At 37.9% G+C, this 17,895-nt stretch overlaps 3 protein-coding genes across 4 annotated transcripts; all 3 read left to right on the top strand.

The window, feature by feature from the left end:
* Nucleotides 1–3,061: 3,061 nt before the first annotated feature.
* Nucleotides 3,062–4,444, top strand: LOC148692452 (uncharacterized). The gene is made up of 4 exons (XM_088681947.1): nucleotides 3,062–3,343; nucleotides 3,451–3,506; nucleotides 3,630–3,691; nucleotides 3,885–4,444. The coding sequence occupies exons 1-4, from the start codon at nucleotides 3,196–3,198 to the stop codon at nucleotides 4,303–4,305; spliced, it is 687 nt and encodes a 228-aa protein (XP_088538073.1). The 5' UTR covers nucleotides 3,062–3,195; the 3' UTR covers nucleotides 4,306–4,444.
* Nucleotides 4,445–6,443: 1,999 nt separating this feature from the next.
* LOC137745608 (uncharacterized) lies at nucleotides 6,444–12,681 on the top strand. 2 transcript variants are annotated; one of them, XM_088681421.1, is made up of 15 exons: nucleotides 6,444–6,651; nucleotides 7,027–7,439; nucleotides 7,726–7,819; nucleotides 8,450–8,636; nucleotides 8,727–8,985; nucleotides 9,364–9,579; nucleotides 9,658–9,744; nucleotides 9,830–9,964; nucleotides 10,080–10,193; nucleotides 10,329–10,576; nucleotides 10,712–10,792; nucleotides 11,070–11,301; nucleotides 11,575–11,673; nucleotides 11,769–11,954; nucleotides 12,109–12,681. In XM_088681421.1, the coding sequence occupies exons 2-15, from the start codon at nucleotides 7,086–7,088 to the stop codon at nucleotides 12,205–12,207; spliced, it is 2,391 nt and encodes a 796-aa protein (XP_088537547.1). In that variant the 5' UTR covers nucleotides 6,444–6,651; nucleotides 7,027–7,085; the 3' UTR covers nucleotides 12,208–12,681. The 2 variants fall into 2 exon arrangements, with proteins under 2 accessions (XP_088537547.1, XP_088537548.1); XM_088681422.1 differs by having other exon boundaries at nucleotides 6,454–6,651; nucleotides 7,035–7,439.
* A 1,176-nt stretch (nucleotides 12,682–13,857) lies between these two features.
* Nucleotides 13,858–16,147, top strand: LOC137744500 (12-oxophytodienoate reductase 3-like). The gene is made up of 5 exons (XM_088680946.1): nucleotides 13,858–13,913; nucleotides 14,683–14,813; nucleotides 14,887–15,069; nucleotides 15,162–15,687; nucleotides 16,018–16,147. The coding sequence occupies exons 1-5, from the start codon at nucleotides 13,858–13,860 to the stop codon at nucleotides 16,145–16,147; spliced, it is 1,026 nt and encodes a 341-aa protein (XP_088537072.1).
* The last annotated feature ends 1,748 nt before the right edge of the window (nucleotides 16,148–17,895 follow it).

The raw sequence follows: 17,895 nt of genomic DNA, 5'->3' as shown, positions 1-17,895 counted from the left end.
CATGGCAAAGGCTGTAAAGGAGAAGGATTACATGGTACAAACTAAGAAGGAAAATGACCATAAAACCAATTAGCAATATGGGGAGTAGCCAATCTCTTATAAGCCCATGCAAGGTCCAACTTCCCATCAATGTCGAACTCATTCTCAACATATCTGAGGTTCACTTGTTGGTGAGAGTCGGTCTCAACTATGTTTCTACAATTCTCAAGGTGGTTTTCCATCGGAATGATGTCACAGAAACTATCCACTTTTACTTCCTTACCCATTTCAAATTCGTACATTCCTTCAACATTATTCTTCCATATTCAAATGTTAGCACTCCCTCTTTGTGGTCGCTACACACGTGTGTTCCACGTCACCCTGTTGTATTGTCCACGTGTTAGGCTCGAAAATTTGCCACACGTGAGAAGGCGTGTTGAGAATGTGTCTCACGTTGATGGGATGAGGGACCTTGCATGGACTTATAAAAGGTTGGGCTACACCCCATATTATCAATTGGTTTTATGGTGGAACCTTAACTTCTTCAAGATATAGCAAGCCTAAACCTTAACTTCTTCAAGATATAGCAAGCCTAACCCGGCAGATAAACGAGCCCCCACCGTCAGAAATAAACGCTTTGCTGCCCCGATCGCTTTCCAACATGATGAACCTCTTCCTAAGTGCGCTGAGCACCATAAAGAAGAAGAAGATGATGATAATGAATATCCATGGTATGCTAAGCACCAGAATGATGAATTAACATAAGGAAGCTTTTCAGCACCCGAATGAAAAACATGACGATAATGCTTCTCGGCACCAAAATGAGAATGAAGAGCATGAGGATTCTCCTTAAACCCAGCAAAAGCAAAAATCAAAACAAGAAGAACATGATGATGCCAGTTAATTGACGTATTGGAATCCTTTTTTCTTTCTTTTTTCTTTTGGCTAGAAGGATGAAAACTGATTTTGTATAATTTAATTAGTTACTTACTAGCTAGTTACATGTACGAGAAATTTATTTTGAAAGGATTTATAGAATAGACTTTTATTTAGTAAATACATGCGTGCAAACAGCTTTACAAATTACAACTTCATGCAAAAAGTTAAATGAGGAAAGTCCTAATTATCTACTAAAGTCGCCTTATTTTACTGTATAAATGTACTTGTCATATACTCAAAACCTTTCATTCTCTTTAATGATCATCGTTTAAAGGTCATCTCTAAAAAAATCATTTGATTTGGTGATAGTGTAGTTACTCATATGAATCAAATAAATTTTTGGCTTTTTAGCCAAAATGGTCCTGAGATTTGCACAACACATCACTTTGGTCCCTGAGATTTCAAATCAATAGAAGTGGTCCCTGAGATTGTCCACCATCCATCATTTTTGTCCTTCCGTTAAAAATTCCGTTAAGTTTCCTAGAGCTCTTAGCTGAAAGTTTGGGTAATTTTCAAAGTTTCGTAGCTTAATCATTTCTTAACCAAATTCGACCCATAATATATCAAAATGAAAATAGGAAAGTGTAGAATAAGATTATACCTATTTGGAAGCCCAATGATTGCCGAAGATGGTCGGAAAATAGCCTCAAGTTGACTAGTCCGAGGGAAAACTGGAAAACTCGCCGGAAACTGGGTAAACTTTAAAAGTCTATTCTATAAATCCTTTCAAATAAAATTTCTCGTACATTGAATAATATCGAAATCATCAAGCCGTGAAATATGAAATGTAAAAGCGTTTAATCAATTTTATTCTAAAAGTGTTCCAGTTATGGATAATAACAAAATAGACATTATGGTGGGGTTGGCGGCAACAATGCTTAAGTGGTGTTGTTGGTTGCAACAATGGTGGGAGTATATATGTTAGTAGGGGCGGTGGTGGCAAAGGCAGTTGTGGTGGCGGCAATGACAACATTAGTGGTGTCATGGCAATGGTGGTGTAATGATGGTGGTTGTAGGGGTAGGTGGTGGCATTCACTTATAAGGAAAACATGTGTGTGTAGAAGGATAAACAATGTATTTTTTTTTTAGAACTAATGAAGGTATTACAAAAAATAAAAATATTCATTCACGTTCAGCTCTCTTTTTATAAAAGTAGTTTTCATAAGCAACGTACTTGCTGCTTTTAAAAGTTGTTGTCCGCAACCATAACTTTTAAAAATAAGCAAGATTCTTAATTATTAGCACACTTTTTATTGATTAATTTTTTTATTGCTTAACTTTAAAGTGAAACAATTTTTCATCAACAAACGTGGCCTAAATGCAATAAAAGAGGCTTGGCTGTACTAACATTTAATTAAGAGTAGGTCCAAATTTTTTTTTTTTTTTTTAACAAACAATATTATTTACAGTAAGGGAGTGAGAGAGTGGGCTAAGCCTCACAATGGGCTAGCAATAATGTGGTTCAAATTCGCTTTTGACGATAATCGAACCTAAGGTCTCTCACTTACAAGTGAAGAGGAGTACTACTAAACCGTATTACTAAGTCGCGAGTAGGTCCAAATGTTAAAAGACCAAAATAATTCATTCGACTCCTAACCTTTATAGCATCAATTTTAATGTGGGAAATGATTAACACACATCTTTTTTAATTTCTGACAAACACCTATTTAATCTTGTCCGTTATTTTTGTGTAATCTATTCAATCTAACAGTTAGAAATGGAATAAAAATATGAGAAGCTAAAAAGTGTGTGAAAATATCCCCCTTTTAACCGTTAAATGTTCAGATTGCAATCTAACTCTTAGTTGATCCTAGGTTGGATCAGAATAACCCATAACCAGGTTTTAATGGGCCAGGCCGACTAATTCCAGGAGTGGGGATATCTGAATTTGATGGGCCGGCCCATGTTAAAAGTTCCCATAAGAATGATAATCCAAAAAGAAGAAGTCCAAAAAAGAGAAGAAGAAAAAAAAGGTCGCACCTCCAACGGTCGAAAAACGATTTAAAAATCTAATTGCTAGCTCTGTTTTCTGGCGTTACAAATCCCTGTAGCTCCTTCTTAAACCCCTACTGCTTTTCCCCTGCCTCAGTCTCTTACTTTTTCACCCTTCCGTCGACAAATCTCCACAGAATTTCTCGGAATCCGATCAAAATTTTACTCAATTTTCTTTAATTTTACATTTCTCCTTGCAAACCCTGTTCGATTCGTTCTTAGCATAATCCATTTCTAATTATTCTTTCTTTCTTATTCTTTCAAATTTAGGCTTCTCAAGAGAAAATGGAACCGGAGAACATTGACTGGAGCAGCGTAGAATCCGTGTTCGTCGAAGATGAAACGTACGAGAACTTCGAAGCGCCTAAGTGGGTCGACCTCTCTTCCCCAGATGAGCTCATGGATGATGATCAAGACTGGTTCTGCACTCCTGGTAGGACCCAATTTCTCAAAAATCTGTTTAGTTTCTAAGTGTGACAAAAAAAAATGACACTCAATATTGTCTGTTTCATGAACCAATGTTCACTTTGTGAGTTGCAGATTGCAAGCATTCGAAGGCTGCTGAAGATTTTGTTAAACCGGCACGTAATCTGAAGGTTGTAACTGATAAGAATTTCCTTTTCACTGATACAGCAACAAATAATGTCTTAATTGGGATGTTTATGTAATAATCGACTTGTGAAAAGTTTGCTAATTGGTCCAATATTTTTTTCATCCAGGTGAAGCTTATGAGATCTTTAACCATTTCTGAAATCCTTCCTTTTAGGGAAAGGAATCGAAGGTATGATCACTTACTCTTTATATCTGTTTGGTTTCCGAGAAAGTTTTAGGGAAGAAATTAGTGTGATATTCAACCAACATCACATGAGATAAATTCAGTAATTAACATTCGTTTACAAATGTGGCGACTGGCATTACACTTTCTTTTACTATTGCCAATATCAAGTGTTGTATTTCTATATCTCTCTCACCAGGGATATGAAGGCAAAGGGGACAAATTTACCAAATATGAAGACCGAAAATTCGAATTCTTTTAGCAATGTCCATGAAGAAAGTGAGAACAAGAATCCCAATATCCCATCTTCGATTCCGCGTTGCAAAACCAAATCAAAGAAAGCTTCAGTGAATCCAAGCAGTGAGAAGAAGAAACAAGTTGATGAGTCGTCATTTCAAGATTCATCAAAAAACGGCAGGAAGCCGCAGCTAAAGACTACATTCTCCGCGAGTAATTTGCTTGGCGGGCGTGAAATATTGATTCAAATCACAGAATTTTGTACCGAATTGAAGAAATTGGCACGAAGGGGTTCAAGAAAAGGTGCAAGAGAGGGAGGTAGTTTGAAGAAGGAAAGCGTTAGAGAGAGGATGCCTCTGCTTGTTAAAGAAGCGAAACTCTAAGCAATTATTCATATAAAAATATGTAATTTACTATTTAGTTCGAAATGCAAATTGCATTAGCAGTGGATCCATTTACAGTAATGATACAGAACATACTACATACAACATATATAGCAAATCATCGTTGACTAATCAATAATTTTGTATTAGCCGGTTTAACTTTCTTGCACAACAAGGAAGCATAAAGTATGAGACGGTGCAATCATATGGTTTAAAAGGGCAGCAGCTAACAGATCTGGAATATTGGAAATACTAGTATTCCGCATTGGTTTGATATGTCGGTCAGGATGCCTTGAGCCGATGTGGGTTGCAGCCTCTTTTTCATGGGGTGACATGTTCTCCTCCTGCAATACGAATACTGAAAGCAGATGAGATTTTAAGACCATCCCTCCATTAACATAATGACAAGATTCCGGCTTCCGAGAGGGGAATGTCTTGATTGGTACCTGATAAAATGCACAGTATGATCCAACACTTGCAAGCATGCAAACCCGTTGCGGCAGAAAAACGTTGTAGAAGATGGCCCCGCCTCAGCAAACCAGTCGAGAGGGAACAGGATAAGTAAGCAAATGGTTTTGGAATATCAATTCAGATTTGTCACTGCAGACAAATACATAAATGGTGTGAGATGATATAACATACAGGCAATTAGTTTTTACTTTTGAGAGGGAGGTTTTTGTAAACAAAGCTTCTGAGTCCTTGCCATCCCCTTTTGCATCAAAGGATACAGATATCTAGTGTTCGCTAACATCTTCGACACTGACACTCTCGGTTTCGATTGAAGCCGTTGAAATTTGCTCAGTATAGATTGAATCCAGAAGGCTTCTAAGGGTTATTAGACGGACGCAATGGGATCTTTGATGTCTGCGGAGCACAGCAAACCAATTCGAATTCTTCATGTTCTTGCAAAAACGGCCTTCCCTTTCCCTTCGTCAATACAAGCTTTAATACCAGAGCAAAAATCATACGTTCCAAATCAGAAAATCAAATTGACGATTGAACCAGTTTCAATAATTAGTGAACGAGCAATTGTGGTAGGTTTAATAAGTATTGAAACGTACAAGTTTAAAAATAGGATGACTCGTCGCAAAAGGAAAGTTGCTTAGTTGGAACAAAAGTCAATTCAATGGACCTCAATTAATAAGAAAAATCTACATGATTAAACCTAATAATTCAGTACATAAACGGTTTTACATCTAATTATCTCTTTAATATTTTAAATAATTAACCACAAAGGTAAATTTGTTCACAATGGATGATCTATAGAAGTAAGTTAAAATCTCATGATGTGTTAGGAATTTAGGACCCGTTTGAAAATGTTCTTTATAAAACATTATTGCTCATATATCAAATAATATATTTGTATCGATACAAACTTCACACCAAAATTTTTTCCAAATTTAGGCAGAAGTTAAAGCATGTAATACGACTACATTAAATTTTGGGTTCAACTATTTCTAGTGGTACCAAAACAATTAATTTATGTTAACATTTTTTTGCAGCTTTTAGTCCACATCCATTCCCTCTTTTGAAATTTGATCATCTCTGGACCTTCGAATTCGGAGCTTAAGGAATAGAACTCAAGAGAGATAAAAAGATAAAACTCTTGGTTATTGTGAGATGGGCCAACAAAATAAGTGAATGATGACCGTCTTTAATTTGAACAGTCCGAATTACCTGTTCATTAATTGTAGATTCAGAAAGAATCTCCGTCCCCTCTTTTGGCCCCCTTTCTACTTTCTAGAGCTAGTCACTGTACTTTGACATTTTTTTCTGCACCAAAAATTATTACAAAATGAAACAAAAGAAAATAGAAATGCTAATTTTGGTACGAAATATTTTCAGGAAAAAAGAAACAAAATTTAAAAGGAAAAAGACAGACACAAACGAGTACTTAACCGGAGAAAGACGTAAGCAAGTAGATTGACAGAAATACCCATGGGAAATCCAGCAGTCTCACCCTACAAAGATCAACTGAAAAGGGCAATTGCAGTCAATTTAACTGAATCGTGCCAGATCGTGTTTTGTTTTCTTTTGTTCAAACTTCTCAGCCAGAAACCTTGGCGGTGGCTTTTGAATTGCCGGACCACTCGCTCTCTTGTCTGTCTGTCAATATAAATAAATATATATATATATGTATATAATTCTGTCTAAATGTTATAAAAATAGTGGGGAATTCAGATTTTTATATTGCAGGTTTAGCTGGAAACTCAGAAGAGAAGAACGATTTCTCTATCCCCCCCCCCCCTTTCTCCGTTGAATTGAATCTGAACCCTCCATTGAAATATTTCTTTGAGCTCATCAGGTTTTGTTTTTGCAGAATTTCCACCGTAGATCTGAGAAGAGGTCAGTCAATGCTCTCTGTGATTGCTAATCTGCTAAAACTCATTCGTAATCACTCACTTTTTATAGTTTCTTGGATACAAAAATTAATTAGTTAACAGTTTGATTAATGGAGAAGTTCTATTTCTTATGGAAGATTTGTAATGGTTAACTTTTACATTTCTGTGATGGAATTTGGAATGGTTGACTTGTTACTCTCTTTGCAGTGATTTGTTTAATGCAATACGCCATGAATTTCTTGCAAAAATTGGGTTAACACGATCGATTTGAAAAGTTCAATTCTCAAGAAGAGAATTTGAAAAAAAAAGAAGAGGTTTTTGATGTTTTTCATATCTACGGATTCTTATATCTATAGATTCTGATTTGTATTTGTGTTAGTTTCTTAGGTGCTTGAAGGTCAAAAGTATGGAGATATAGCAGAAGAGTCTTCTAAGATAATGCTTTCCATTCAGAAGTGGAAATGCCCAGGGTCTCAGATAGCAACAGTTACTTCTGTTGTGGCATTGGTATCGATTGTATTGGTTTCAATAGTTCATCTGTTCTGGTTTCCGCTGGTCCCTTCTTTTGCTTACTTCAGTCAAGCTCAGAACTCTTGTGTCCCAATTAATGGATCGGCTGATTCAATTACGGATCACGTAAAAGGAAATTTAAAATCACCTATTGACATGGATCGTCAGTTTCCATCTGACCTACACAAGGCAGTTGTTTTTCGTGGTGCACCATGGAAGGCTGAGATTGGCCGGTGGCTTGCTGGTTGTCATTCAATTTCTAATGAAGTTGACATTGTTGAGGTAATAAGAACAACTTCATACATTACATTTCTGTTTTATTCTAAATGTGTGAATTTATTGGTGAGAAACGCCATGGGAGGATTCTGGTAAATAGAGGACGGAAGAGAGGGGTGGGTGTGCGTTGCACAAGTTATTATATGAAACCAGACGTAAAAACTGATCACCAAGCAAATTCTTTTTCCTTTGTTAGTTATAATCCCTTCAGAAATTACAGGGTTGAGGTTGGTACCAATTTTTATTGGAAGAGTATTCATCTGTTTATAACTTTAACTAATTACATTGGCAGATTATAGGTGGTAGTCGGTGCAAAAATGAATGCAGCGGTCAAGGCGTCTGTAACCATGAATTGGGAGAATGTCGGTGCTTTCATGGATACAGTGGTCAGTGTAATTTCTTCTTCTTTCTTTCCTTTAACTTGATCAAATACAAACTTGTCAGTGAGTAGTAGAAAACGTATGGAATAATTCTTAATGACAAATATTTCGCAATCATTGCTCAGTGAGATGGAAGAATTCTAATATTTGACATTAAACCGAGACATGTATGTCATGCATTGGTGAATCTTTTAAAGAGATTCTATGGACAATACTTGCACAAATGTTCTGTAGAACCAACTTTAGGTGCATTTCGGAACATTTGATATCTTTACTTGGTAGAAGACATTCAAAGCTCCCTTTACTTTCTCCCCTATCCCGGCTATTGAGCATTTCGGTAGGTTGCAGTTTCACCATTTGTGTTGTTTGGCTCTAATTGTGGCATCACTACAAACGAAAAAAGCTTGTCACTGTATCACTTTCAAAGAGTTTTCCCAATCGTCTCCCTTATTCTAGTTGAGAATTTAGACTCCCTGCCCGCCAAGATTAAAAACAAAAAAAAAAAAAAGAAGGATTAGCGAACAAAGATTCTGGTTTTCTCTTTCTAAACAGTCTGTTATGTTGCGGGAAAAACAGAACTAGTTGCTCTTGTCGGATGAGTCATTTCTGTGATTATAACATGAACTAATTTTTCAGGGGAAGGATGCTCTGAGAGACAGCAGCTGGAATGCAACCACCCAGCAACGCCAGATCTACCATATGGGAGATGGGTTGTCTCAATTTGCTCCGCACATTGTGACACAACAAAAGCAATGTGCTTCTGTGGGGAGGGCACTAAATATCCAAATCGACCTATGGCAGAGTCATGTGGCTTTCAAGTGAAGTAAGTTTATCAGATCTAAACTAGGCTTCCGTCAGCATAAATAAATTACTAAACACTGTACATGCCGCTGATCCCTGACATCTGTTTCAGTTTACCTTCTGAACCTGGTGCACCGAAACTGACTGATTGGGCAAAAGCCGACCTGGATAATGTTTTGACAACAAATAGTAGCAAACCAGGATGGTGTAATGTGGACCCTGCTGAAGCGTATGCTCTTAAGGTGAAATTCAAAGAGGAATGTGATTGTAAATATGATGGTTTCTGGGGACGGTTCTGTGAAGTGCCTACAGTATGTACTTGTATTAATCAATGCTCTGGTCGTGGGCATTGCCGCGGTGGATTTTGTCAGGTAACAATTGGTTGCTTATGCATGAATGCTAAGTGTTGTTTGTTGGAAAGGGGGAAAATTGTTGCTAGCCTTCTTGTAATCATATACATGTAGTTGTGGACAATGAGGAACAACAACTTTAGGGTTAAGATGCTACCAGCATATGGAACCAAACTGTAGGCTATAAGCTTGATATACAAGAAGCGGGGGCGGGTGAATGTTTGTAAGTTGCGCAGGCACTCAAAAAAGAAACCAGTTGATGTATTTTGGTGACACTATATTCCAAAACTTTGCATTTTTCCCTTGCAAATTCCTTGTAATTAATCAATAGATGTGTACTATGTCATAATATTTGCTCTTTTGTCAATATGTACTGACTTAACTGAGTGTACCTTCCAGTGTAACAATGGATGGTTCGGAACTGATTGCAGCATTCCATCCGTTGCATCATCAGTTAAAGAGTGGCCCCAATGGCTTCGGCCTGCTCAGGTTGATGTTCCTGATAGTTCGCATCTCCCAGGGAAAGTTGACAACCTCAATGCTGTGGTGAAAAAGAAAAGGCCTCTTATATATGTTTATGATTTGCCTCCAGATTTCAACAGCCTACTTCTTGAGGTCAGAATTAGCTTAAACTATGATTGTTTGATTCATCCTCAAAAGCAAGTTTCTTATTTTTCTCGATTTCCGGTGTAGGGGCGTCACTTTAGGTTAGAGTGTGTAAACAGAATCTATGATGACCGAAATTCAACATTGTGGACAGATATGCTGTATGGTGCCCAGGTATTACTTGAACTGAAACTGGTAGTCGACTTGTAAATTCGAAGCATGTTTAGGATTATGCATCAGTCTTGTTGCTTGTTTGCAGATGGCACTTTATGAAAGTATCTTAGCTAGTCCGTATCGTACCTTAAATGGTGAAGAAGCAGATTTCTTCTTTGTTCCTGTACTTGATTCATGCATTATAACTCGTGCTGACGATGCTCCTCATTTGAGTATGCAGGTATGCTTTATCTAACTATTAATATATTGGTGAAATTGCAATTTCACGCCTGGGTTTGCCAAGTCAATGTTTCCGGATTTGGCTTTTGTTCTAATGTGCTTACTGAAACTTTTAGGAACACAAGGGCTTGAGGAGCTCTCTCACTCTGGAATATTATAGGAAGGCTTACGATCACATCGTTGAACAGTATCCCTTCTGGAATCGCTCATCTGGAAGAGACCATATTTGGGTATGATGTAACTGAGAGAATTACTTAAGGCCAGTGAGAAAAATTGAACAGAATGAGATTTTTCCATCTTCTCGTAGTTTAGATCATTTTGTAAAGTGTACATGCTGATGATGTTGTCTCCATATCTGAAGGCAGTTTTTTTCATGGGATGAAGGTGCATGCTATGCTCCCAAGGAGATATGGAGCAGCATGATGCTGGTTCACTGGGGAAACACAAACTCGAAGCACAAGAATTCAACGACAGCTTATTGGGCGGACAACTGGAATGATATTTCTTCTGATAAAAGGGGTAACCATCCCTGCTTTGATCCTGATAAAGATCTCGTACTTCCTGCTTGGAAAAGTCCGGATGTCAACTCCTTAAGCTCAAAACTTTGGTCCAGGTGCACATCCGATGGAAAGCATACTCATATTGCCATGATTTTTTATTCTTTGAACTTTCCCCTTTGTTTTCCATGTTTTGTTGATCTAGTCAACCATGATAATTAATCAATGACAGTTCAACACTTTATTTTCAGATCACGAGAGAACCGGAAAACACTGTTCTACTTCAACGGAAATCTGGGACCAGCTTACCCAAATGGAAGACCAGAAGCTTCGTAAGTTAACGAAAGAGCTATTCATTTATCTAATTGTGGGGTGGGTTGAATTTAATTTTTCTGTGGACATCCTGTCAACTGTCAAGAATGTGCTTGCCGACACTTGTTTCCATTTTTATCTTACACATTTGGAGAAGATTTACAAGCTTTAAATTGTTTGGAAAGTGGAAAGCAATTTTCTTTGGTAGTTTGGACTTTCAATTTCCTGAGAAACTACCGATACTATATTGCACAACTTACAGAAGATCTGATATAAGATTTTGGGGTATTTATGCAGCTATAGCATGGGTATCAGACAAAAACTGGCAGAAGAATTTGGGTCAAGTCCTAACAAGGAAGGGAAACTCGGAAAACAACATGCAGAAGATGTGATTGTTACACCACTAAGATCTGAAAACTATCACTTGGATATCGCCAGTTCTATTTTTTGCGGGGTATTTCCTGGAGATGGTTGGAGTGGTCGTATGGAAGACTGTGTTTTGCAAGGGTGCATTCCTGTTGTCATTCAGGTTGTTAATTCTCTATTTCGTTTCTTGGCCGTCTTATTGGAGTCTCGGAACATTCTGTTAGTTCATCACTTACTTTAAAATGCTTGTTAGACAGTGATTGTTCTCATCTTCTCATATTATGGGACGCGTAACCCTCTTCTGTTATTTACGTTCTCAAGTTTTTAAGCATTTTTGTCTTTCCTTGTCGTGTTTAGATGCTTTATCACGAACCATGATATCCAAATGATGATAACTTACATTCGTCGTTCTTCTATTTTGTTTCTTCATGTTTAGGATGGGATTTTCCTGCCATATGAAAATGTGCTCAACTATGAAAGTTTTGCTGTCCGGATACACGAAGATGAAATTCCAAATTTGATAAATATTCTTCGGGTATGTTGTTACTTTTATGATTGATACAATGAAGCTTCTGGTTGGAAGTTTGAAGGCGTTAAGCTGACTGATTTTCGGAATCCTGAATTCTGCAGGCATTTAATGAGACAGAAATAAAGTTCAGGCTGGCTAATGTCCAGAAAATTTGGCAGAGGTTTCTGTATCGTGATTCTATTATGCTCGAAGCTGAGAGGCAAAAAACAGTTTTTGGTCGTATGACAGAGTGGGCAGCTCAATTCTCGCAGCTAATTGAAGACGATGTGTTTGCAACATTGATACAGGTAAATATCCTCCTATTCCACGTAGAAAGATGCTTAATACTCAAACCATCCTCCTTCAACATTTGTTGTTAGTTGATAAAAAGTTATGGAATTACTTTTCTGAAACGTTTCAAGATGGAATCGCTGACCACTTGCTCTCATGGATCTTAATCAGGTTTTGCATTACAAGTTGCATAATGACCCGTGGAGGCAAAATGTTCATGTAAAAAAGGAGTTCGGGTTACCTCAAGAGTGTTTGTTTAAAAGCAACTGAAGAAACAAGCTTACTTACTGCTAAACCAATTTGTAGAGATGATCATTGCTGCATCTGAAGAGCTCATCGCGTAAGAGGAAGCAAGCACGGCGACAAATTGTCATTCAAACGAGAAGCTCATCGTATAACAGCATCCGGTTCGATACAGAAAGCCAGGTGCTCTGAACGTTGTACTCCAGTTTTGCTCATTTTGTCCAAATGGAAGGACCTTAATCTTCTTCTCATCCTATACTTATTTACTGTTAACATCTTGGCCGGAAGTTGTCCGCGCACACATGGGGACTGCCGTTTCTGATCCGAATAAGCGGAGACGGAAGCACAAACTTGTTCTATGTTTTCATATGATCTTGCATACTGAGAGTTATACATGTAAGATACAGGTGATCGTATAAGACCTTGGTTCAAAATTTGTCTTACTTTCAATTTTCTCATGATATAAAGAAAAAACTTTGGTATGTTGATAAAAATATAAAACGAGACGTCTTATATGCCCATACAGAGTCAATAACATGATATACACAATTTTCACACTCTATATAGACATAAAAGTGTACTTGAGCGATACGACTTATAGGCTCATACAAAATCATAAACAATTGATAGTTTTTGCTTCATTGTACTTGAACAATGACGCTTGTAGTGACACACATGACGTTTTCTATGTCCTTAAAGAAGAACATTTAAAAAAAAAAAAAAACAGGGTGGCTTGTTTAAACATTAACGACACTTCTTCAATGTCATGATACCCTTTTTTTTGGGTCAAATAATGTCATGATACATGAAACGCTTGTTCTTTAGGGTATGAACTATTCCAGATAATGGGAAGACCGAGACCAAAACATTATCTCCTAGGCCGAGTATTTCATGCAGACAACCAAACTATGGGAAACTTGTTCTCTCTTAATGCCACAAAGACCACGCCATCCAAAAAGACGATGGACAACATGATAGCGTACAAACCTCTCTGTACGTGATTACGTTTGTCCTCAGTCCCGCTGAAGGATAAGAACGATGATTTTCTCCACAAACCACTGTAGCTCCCCGTTTTTTCTAAAAAAATGAGTTTTTTTTTTGTGAGTCGTAGGAGGTTGATTGGCTGATAGATTTGATAGGATTTTAAAGGATTTTAAAAGTGATAGATTTGATAGGATTTAAGAGAATTAAAAACTCCTACAAAATTCATATGGATTTTAAAGAATTTGAATAAATTGTGGTGGATTGTGGTGAAAGGATTTGAAATCCTAGAGGGTGGGGTTGGATTCTTTTTACCTTGGTTATTTATACTTTTTACTCTCAAATCCCACAAAATTCACAACTTATTGAAATCCTGCAAAATCTTAATTTTTTGAATACTTAGATTTGGATGGATTTTAAAATATTTTAAAATCTTTTAATTGACTACACCTAGATTTGAATGGATTCTAAAATCCTTTAAAATCCTTTAATTGACTACACTAAGATTTTTAAAATCATCTCAAATCCGAGTTTGACTACACCCCTTAATGACAAGTTTTGGATCTGCCATACTTTAGTCAACTCATAACTCTTGTGCATTCCCTCAATTTTCCGAATCATAGGTCTTGGAACCCTACAATACTTTGATAAACCCTCCACTAGGCTAGCGTTTAATTGTTCTCCAACTGGACCAAAATGGCTCTGACGCCGCAGACAGCAAGCACTGCTTCCTTTTCACAGAAGATAGCCTGGTTTTCCTCATGACTTCCCCTTGAAACCTGATATCCCCAAATTGAAGAATAGTTAATTTTGCTTCAATTTCAGTAGCTCTACCACTTCCATCAACTGCACACGGGAGGGCTTTGAGTGCTTCTTTTATTGGTTCCGCTACTACATAGCCAGCAACCCCTTGAGACAGAATGAACAGATACACTGGACTGCACCGTTGGAGACGGAAAAATTTAGCTCTAAAGTACTCTTTAAAATATTAATTTAAGAGAACTAAAACATAACTAACGGCTATGTTTAGCACACCTTGACTGGAGACGGACTTAGGGTCCGTTTAGTTGAAGGTCTAAAGGGAGGTTTAGATTAGAAAATGAGTTTTGGAAATCCCAAAACCTATCTACCTTGTTTGGATAAATTTTGAGAAGCCTTTGTTTGGATAAATTTTGAAAAAACACGGGGCCGAAGATTAGGTTTGAAACGGGAGATCAGTTACCCTAGAAGCCAAACAATCACACGCACTTCGCATTACCCGGCTCGTTTGTGTTGTGTACATGTTAGGCTTAAAAATTCACCATAGTGAGTGGCATGTTTAGAAACAATCCTACTGATTACAAAATACGTCTTTGGTTTACAATCTAATAATGTAAAATGTCACATTGTTTTTATCAATGCCTCAATAAATTAGCTTTGTATTTTGAACTCTTCCTTATCAAGAAATCTAGTGTTCTTGTGAAAACTAATTTCTTCTTTAAATGGTGTCTTATTGATAAATAATTATTAATGTCATGGCAGGATGCCCCGTGTTCCTGGGATTTACAACGACGAACAGGTGGAGGCATGGAAGAAGGTGGTGGATGCAGTTCATGCCAAAGGCGCAGTCATTTTCTGTCAACTTTGGCACGTTGGTCGTGCATCTCATGAAGGTAGATTTTTTACCTATTACGGTTTGGAGCAGTAGGCTGATTTTTTTTGTTCGTAACATGGTTAATGATTTAGTTTATCAACCTGGTGGGGGATTACCGATATCTTCAACCAACAATCCCATTTCAAAGAGATGGAATGTTCTGTTGCCGGATGGCTCTCATGGCACTTATCCTAAGCCTCGAGCCCTCGAAACCCAGGAAATTCCCCAAGTGGTTGAGCATTTTCGCCAGGGTGCGTTGAATGCCATTCGAGCGGGTCAGTTTCTTTTCCCGTGATTTGATTGCTCGTGTTGTGTCGCACTTTCTATACAACTTTTGAGTCTTATGATCCATTTTCATGTCGTGTAGGTTTTGATGGAGTTGAGATTCATGGGGCACATGGCTATATCATTGACCAATTCCTGAAAGACGGGATCAATGATCGAACTGATGAGTACGGTGGATCGCTAGAAAATCAGTGCAAATTTCTTATTCAGATTGTTCAAGCTGTGGTTGCAGCAATAGGTGCGGATAGAGTTGGGGTCAGAATCCCGCCGGCTATTGATCACTTGGATGCCATCGACTCCAAACCACTTATCTTAGGCCTGGCAGTGATCGAGAGGCTCAACAGGCTTCAACAGAATTGGGGCTCGAAACTGGCTTATCTCCATGTGACACAGCCTCGCTATTCAGCTCATGCCCAAGCGGAAGCTAGTAAACTCAGCAATGACGAAGAGGAAGCTGTGTTTATGAGGACTTTAAGAAATACATTCACAGCTAGCGGAGGATTCACTAGAGAGCTTGCAATGCAAGCAATTGCTTCCGGCGACGCTGATTTGGTGTCATACGGACGCCTTTTTATCTCGAACCCTGACTTGGTTTTGAGATTTAAGCTTAAGGTATCGTTTGGTATGCAGACGGGACGGGACGGGACAGGACAAAACGGAATGAGACGGAACGGGACGGGACAGGACGGAACGGAACGGAGCGGGAGCAAAGATGCCCTCGGATGGAAACAAGGAGGAAGAAGAAGGAGACGGAGAGGTTATAATTTTGTGTTCCACGGATGTGGAACGAATCGTTCCAGGGGGGTGAGGTGGAACGAAAATTCACCCAAAACTCGTCCCGTGGAACAGCTCGTTCCATCCGTTTTAGGCGCACCAAACGTGGGACGGAACACCTTGTCCCACTCTGTTCCGTCCCGTCCCACGTACCAAACGGTACCTAATGCCCCCTTGGCGAAATATAACAGGAAGACTTTCTACACACAAGACCCTGTTGTTGGGTACACAGACTACCCTTTTCTGAACAAATCCTATTACGGGGATGAGGAGAAACGGCTCTCCCGTCTATGATTTCGTTGTTTTGGAAATTCTCTAATGTTCCTTAATTTTGGATACTGAATTATAATCTGGTTCAAATAAACAAGTTCTAGCTTGTAGTTGCAGTAGATAGTTCAAACTCAAAAAAAAAACATCGGAACTTTTCTTCCATGCTCCTTTCTTCCCATAACTAACACCACTCGAACTTGTAAAGCTAAAGTTCGTAAACTATTATAGCTAGCTAGGTTAACATTGCCTAAAAATTTTCATGTTCGTTTCTCCCCGTAATCATTTTTAAGTTAGCGTCTTCTGTCATGTGTTAGTGTCGGATGCTATGGCACCAAGTAAGTGTTATTTTGCCAAAAGCGTACCAACGAGGCCAGTTAACACATGACTGCGTCGTGCGAGATGGATAACTTGTGCTCTCTAATGTCACAGACTGCGTCGTGCGAGATGGATAACTTGATAGCGTTTGCCCTCAGCCCAGTTCAAGGATAAGAACGAGCTGGATGCTCTCCACAAACCTCTATAAGTAAAGGTAGAGACCTTGACGCTTAGAACCTTTGTCAAATTCAATCTCTACAATATTCCCACTAGTATATAATCTGGTTTTTGGTTGTTGATAATCCACCCCTCGGACAGATATCATTTTTTTGTTTACATGTGAGTGTGAGCTTCTCTACCAACCGATGATAAAACACTCGTATTAATGCAATAATGTGGTTAACACATGCATTGCTTACAAAGCAGCAAATTCAACCTAACTTTTTCGAACAATACTGCTACTCAAAGGATGGGTAGGAGTTCCTACTCAAAATTATTCATCGTTGATTCGTAGAACATCAGAATCGTCCTTATTATATCCAAAATCTATAATGGATAGTGTAATTGTTCTTCTTCTACAGTTAAAAACGTCAAAAAACAATTAACCCAGACAATTAAATACATGAAAATCAGTCAATATTTGCCTAGTAGCTAAAATAGGAACGGAAAAAGAAACATAACGTTTCGTGATCAAAGAATTTTATGTCAAACCAACAGCACTTTCCGCATCCGTTGTGATGAGAGATTTTTTAGTGTGATCGGCAAACGGGATGGTATATCACGTGTTATTATATAAATAGTATGATATATATGTGTGTTAAAAAGTTAATAACTTAAAAAAATAAAATTTTCCATTATTTATATAAAAACACATGGTGTACTATTTGTATTCCCGTTACAATAAAAAATTTCTCCACCATGACCACTTGCACTGTAGCTCCCCTTTTTCCTAAAAAAATGTGTTTTATTTTTTATTTTTTATTTATTTTTTATTTGGAGGTTAATTGATTGGTTGATAGAAGAGTACGAAGAATAATAATCTTGTGAAGGCTAATCAATGAAAAGAGAGGGTCTGAATTTTGGATGCGGATGCGGAGGGGCTTGGTGGTTTCGGCGGGAAGAGGATAATTTAGTTGCAGGCTGTTAATTTTGGAGGGAGACTAGGAGTCTCTGAATTTTTAATTCAATTTTACGTCTGTAGGCATTGGAAAAGTCAGAACATCAAGAGGTTGGAAAAGTGTGAACTTAATTACGGTTATTACATTTCTAGGGTTTTGCTAGTAAAATAAAAGTTAATACTTTTAAGAAGTGCATTTTTGTTCATCACTATTTAGTGTCGTGTATACTTATCATCCTAGTTATCATCGTTATATGAGTTTAAATTTTGAGATTTGTGTATTTCCATTACACAAATCTCGAAATTCAAATTTATCTAAGGATGATAAATAAGATGGTGA

Source organism: Pyrus communis, chromosome 12, assembly GCF_041283825.1.
Source record: "Pyrus communis isolate YQ-2024b chromosome 12, ASM4128382v1, whole genome shotgun sequence".
Lineage (NCBI taxonomy): Eukaryota > Viridiplantae > Streptophyta > Magnoliopsida > Rosales > Rosaceae > Pyrus > Pyrus communis.
This window is presented reverse-complemented; position numbering and strand designations above follow the sequence as displayed.

Coding starts and splice junctions, on each gene's coding strand:
- LOC148692452 (XM_088681947.1), top strand. CDS start 3,196: ATGGAACCGGAGAACATTGACTGGAGCAGCGTAGAATCCGTGTTCGTC. Junction 3,344..3,450: donor AGACTGGTTCTGCACTCCTG/GTAGGACCCAAT, acceptor TGTGAGTTGCAG/ATTGCAAGCATTCGAAGGCT. Junction 3,507..3,629: donor AACCGGCACGTAATCTGAAG/GTTGTAACTGAT, acceptor TTTTTCATCCAG/GTGAAGCTTATGAGATCTTT.
- LOC137745608 (XM_088681421.1), top strand. CDS start 7,086: ATGCTTTCCATTCAGAAGTGGAAATGCCCAGGGTCTCAGATAGCAACA. Junction 8,637..8,726: donor TCATGTGGCTTTCAAGTGAA/GTAAGTTTATCA, acceptor CATCTGTTTCAG/TTTACCTTCTGAACCTGGTG. Junction 8,986..9,363: donor GCCGCGGTGGATTTTGTCAG/GTAACAATTGGT, acceptor TGTACCTTCCAG/TGTAACAATGGATGGTTCGG.
- LOC137744500 (XM_088680946.1), top strand. CDS start 13,858: ATGGCTCTGACGCCGCAGACAGCAAGCACTGCTTCCTTTTCACAGAAG. Junction 15,070..15,161: donor GTTGAATGCCATTCGAGCGG/GTCAGTTTCTTT, acceptor CATGTCGTGTAG/GTTTTGATGGAGTTGAGATT. Junction 15,688..16,017: donor TTGGTTTTGAGATTTAAGCT/TAAGGTATCGTT, acceptor CCAAACGGTACC/TAATGCCCCCTTGGCGAAAT.